Source organism: Belonocnema kinseyi, chromosome 2 (assembly GCF_010883055.1).
Source record: "Belonocnema kinseyi isolate 2016_QV_RU_SX_M_011 chromosome 2, B_treatae_v1, whole genome shotgun sequence".
Taxonomy (NCBI): domain Eukaryota; kingdom Metazoa; phylum Arthropoda; class Insecta; order Hymenoptera; family Cynipidae; genus Belonocnema; species Belonocnema kinseyi.
Window position 1 is genome coordinate 90,574,644 of NC_046658.1, and position 4,489 is coordinate 90,579,132.

General features: G+C 26.2%; 2 protein-coding genes across 2 annotated transcripts in view; one reads left to right on the forward strand and one right to left on the reverse strand.

Moving 5' to 3' along the window:
• The window catches only part of LOC117168067 (protein fem-1 homolog C), a 60,541-nt gene that overhangs the window by 42,506 nt on the left and 13,546 nt on the right, over positions 1–4,489 (reverse strand). The window lies entirely within an intron of this gene.
• Positions 2,262–4,489, forward strand: part of LOC117168068 (luciferin sulfotransferase-like) — a 12,532-nt gene continuing 10,304 nt past the window's right edge. Inside the window, exon 1 of the mRNA XM_033353427.1 lies at positions 2,262–2,634. Within this exon, the coding sequence (XP_033209318.1) occupies positions 2,439–2,634 (196 nt within the window). The 5' untranslated portion in view covers positions 2,262–2,438. The remainder of the gene's footprint in view (positions 2,635–4,489) is intronic.

Sequence of the window (4,489 nt, forward strand, 5' to 3'; positions counted from 1 at the left end):
CCCCCCCCCACCCAGTTTTTGTCAAATGTCCACGTTTTGAGACCCCCTGAATTCGAAAAACAGGTTTTTACGAATGTGTCTGTCTGTGAACACGATAACTTTTGAAAAAATTAATCTATTAGATTGCCCTTTGGTTCACTCATTTAATGTTCTAAACGAAAGGACAATATCGCTAGCCAGCCATTTTGGATGAAAATTCAAAAAGTGGGCACATTTTGAATATTTTCAAGACAACTATTTTTAAAATTCCAAAATTCTCTGTACGGTTATTCATAGAATTCAAAAAATTTAATTATTTATCCTAATGACTTTTTTTGAAAAATCAAAAATTACTAGAGTTATAGCATTTTCAAAATAAAAAAATAAAAAAAACTACAATGAACATTTTAAGCCAAACAACGCATGATATGAAAAATAGTCTGGAGAAGAAAAACTTTGCTTTTTGAAAGCTCTACAAGATTATGATAACAACTTTTTTAATTTGGTCGAAAAGTTGAAAATTCCAAATTTGATCGTACCAAAAATGCTTGAAACCACATTTTTTTATGATTTAAAATGTCTATGTAGGTTCTTCATTGTACTCAGAAACTCAAACAATTTATACCCATGACTTTTTTCTATAAAAAGAAAATTATCAGAGTTAGAGCATTTTGAAAATCCAAAAAAACAAACTAAAATGAAAATTTTAAGCCAAAAAACGCATGATATGAAAAAAAAGTCAAGAGAAGAAAAACTTTGCTTTTTGAAAGCCCTACAGGACTATGATAACAACTTTTTTAATTTGGTCGAAAATTTGAAAATTCCAAATTTGATCGTACCAAAAATAGTGGAAAATCCAAAAATTCCATTTGTTGGTCAAACTATGCAAGATACGAAAAAAATGAAAAAACTTAAATTGCGCGCCCTGGAAAGAACTAAAAATTAAGAATGAATCACTTTTCGACATAAGCTACGAGAAAAAATGAGACAAAACTTTTTCATCCAAAAAAAAGCTATAATTTTTTATAGGACAGTTAGTTTTTGCTTTAGTCGTAAAAAATAAAATTCTAAATAAAAATATTAAATTTGTTTGAAAAAACGACACAAGGTTTGAACTTAAAATACCAGACAAAAGCTGTTTGCCTAAAAAGATCGATAAACTTATTATTAATTATTTTTCGATAGGACGAGTACATTTTCTTTTAATCGTAAAACATAAGATTACAAATAAAAAAATTAACTTTTTGGAAAAAGCACAGAAAAGACAAAAGAGGACATAGGCTCCTATATAGGACCCTATATAGGTTTCTGTATTAGACCCTATGCAGATGCGCAGTAGTTTTTATTTAATCTTAAAAAACAACATTAAACATAAAAAAATTATAATAACAAGGAAATAAGAATTAGTATGATTTAGAATTTATGCATATTATGAATGGTAATGATGTACATTTATTGAAATGATACATGTTTCAGAGCAGCTTAGAATACAATTTAAAGCAAATTAAGAAACAAATAGAAAAATAATCATTATAATTACAATTTGCTTTTTATTTTGCAATTTTTTAATAAGTAATGCTTGGCAGAGTTAAATAAAAAATGTATTATAATTGATATAAAAGTGTTGTGTATAATGTAGAAAAGTTGACAGGTTGGACAAGATCGAGTGCGAAGCATGAGATACGTGATGAGAATGTGTTCGTTAAAGCCAAAAGAGCTTTAACAAAAGAGAGTTCAAAATCATAAAATTACAGTTGAGTGCGATTGCCCTCAGTCGCGTGCCGTAGGTGCGCTCAAACTCTCGAGCTAAGCCCTTTTAACGAAAGAGAATTCACAATCACAAAATTAAAGTGGTGGATGATTTGAGTCTTAATTTTCAAATGTTTGCGCAAGAATGTGCGTAGCGGGCAGATTTTTGTTTGTTTAATTAAGCCTGTTTAATCTTTATATTCTTAACATAAACTGTAAAATCAACCAAGTTCGTTTTCAACGGTAATTATTTCAATATCAAGAATAAATAAGAAGTCTCATATGTAATTGAAGATACAACACTATACAATAAATAAAAATGTCCCTGACTTTATTTAGAGGCGGAATAAATCAAAGTATTCCAAAGTTTGATAGTCGCTACACCTTAAGTACTTAAAAACCAGTTCTGCAAAGAGAAACATAGAAGTTTGCAATGCAAAAGAAAGCAAGAAAGTTGTTTCAAATGAAATTCGACAATAAAAAACACACGTATGAGTAAGTGAAAGGACATACGAAGAGGAAATAAGTGTTCATTCCTGCATTAACTGCAGTTGAATAAGGAACTCTGTCTTCATTTTGGCATAAACTACGCCCGTGAACTAATTTTATTAATCTCGTTTGCATTTGGAAATCATATTCCACGTTTTTCAAGTGGAAAGTGAGGGAAAAAAGAAAAACATTATAAAGCGGATCGTGAATATTTTAAAAAAATGTCGCTTTCTTTTACAACTGTGGATGGATCTGTGGGAAAAAGATTGGATAGAATTTTTAAAGTGAAATCGAGCTTTTTGAAAGTGCAACCAGGGGAATGTTTGCTACCACCACAATACGTTTTTATTGCTAGTAGAATTCGAGATTTGGAAATTCGTGAGGATGATGTCTGGATTGTTTCATACCCAAGAACAGGTAAAATTGTGAATTGAAATAAAAATTCTTGAATTTTAACTTTTCAGTTTTTAACACTTCAATCGAAAAATATTCAATTTTATATAGCTTTCAGTCCAAAATATAAAAATGTCAAGTTACTAAAGTTTGAATAATTTTTGGTAACCATAACATTGTGCAGGTTTTGATTTAAGACTATTTAATTTTAAGCGCTTTTAACTCAACATTTAAAACTTTTGAATTTGAAATAGTTCAATTTCATTCATCGCAGTTTCTCGATTTATCCTAAGAATCTTGAAAAAATTCAAAAACATTTTTGAAAATGTTAGATATGTAACATAACAATTTCAACAAATAGTTCATCTTCAACCACATAGTTGAATTTTCAAACATAAAATATGAATTCTCAACGAAAAATATAATAGTTGTTATTTCAATCCAAAAAGATTTTTATTTTGAATAAAAAACAGTTGAATTCATCCAAAAAAGACAAGTTTTCAACAAAATGGATAAATCCTCAATCATCTAAAAGAGATGTATTTTCTACAAGAAATAAATTTTTAAACCTGAAAGTAAGAATTTTCTACAAAAAAAGTATATTTTCAACCAAATACATGAGTTTTTTTTCAAGAAAATTAATTTTCTACCATAAAAGACACACTTTCGACTAAAATTATTAACCTTTCATAAAAAAGGACTTTTTAACAAAGAAGCTTAACTTTAATTTTCAACTTAACTTATTTTCAACAAAAACAGACGAATTCTAAAAAAAATGTGATATTTGATATTTCAATCGAAAAAGATTTAAATTTTAAATCAAACACAGTCGAAGTTGTAAAAAAATCGAAAAAATAGTTAAATCCTCAGTAAAAAAAGATTTTGATTTTAAACAAAAAATTTGAAATTTTAATTTAAAAAAAGATGAAATTTTTTACCAAGACATAAATTTTCAAAATAATTTTTGTCTTTTTAACCAACAAATAATTTTCAGTCCAGAATAAAAAAACTTTTTTTAGGCAAATTATAATTTAAAGGAAAAAGTAAAAATTTTGAACTATTTATTTTTAAATCCATTTTGTTTAGTTGTTTTAAATTTATATAAATATAATTTTCCTACAGTTTTCTCGAAAAATTTCCAAAATATTTTTTAAAATTTCAGATTTGTCGCAATAGTATCTAGAGAATTTCTAAGGCATTATTTTTTATTTCAGAGAATTTTACGAAAATTTAGGAAACATTCGAGAAGTTTAAAAGATATTTAATATTTTTTACGTATGTGAAAAATATTTCATAAATGCTCGTAAATCTTCCAAAGTTTAAAAATATTTTTAATCTGATCAAAATTCTAAAATTCCTAAATATTTTTAAAACTGACGTTAATTATTTCTAAAACATGTTTAAATCTTCCGGATGTAATTCTGACAATTCTAAAAATCTTATGTAATAATTTATAATATTCTTATGTATTCTATGAAAATTAATTTCAAAAAAAGAACAATGATTCAAATTTTTCCTAAAATGTTGAAAAAATTGCCTTCAAATATTCTAGATTCTTATTTGATGATCTTAAAATTCTTTTGGAATGTTTTGAAATTATTCTCTTAAAATAAATGTTGTGAAATAAAAAAACCAGGACTAATTTTTCGAAAAATATTAAAACAATTTTTTATATATTTTTGAAACATTTTAAAATTCTCAAAAAGCTTCTTAATTTTTTGTTCAAATGTTCAGAAATCTACATTTTGTTTTAAGTAAAATTATTTTTGTATCCTTTCAAAACTTCCAAATATCTCGTTAACTTATTCAGATAGGATGCAGGTATTCACCTTTTTGTACTTTAATATAATAATTGTAGGTTTTTGCTCAAATCGATTAG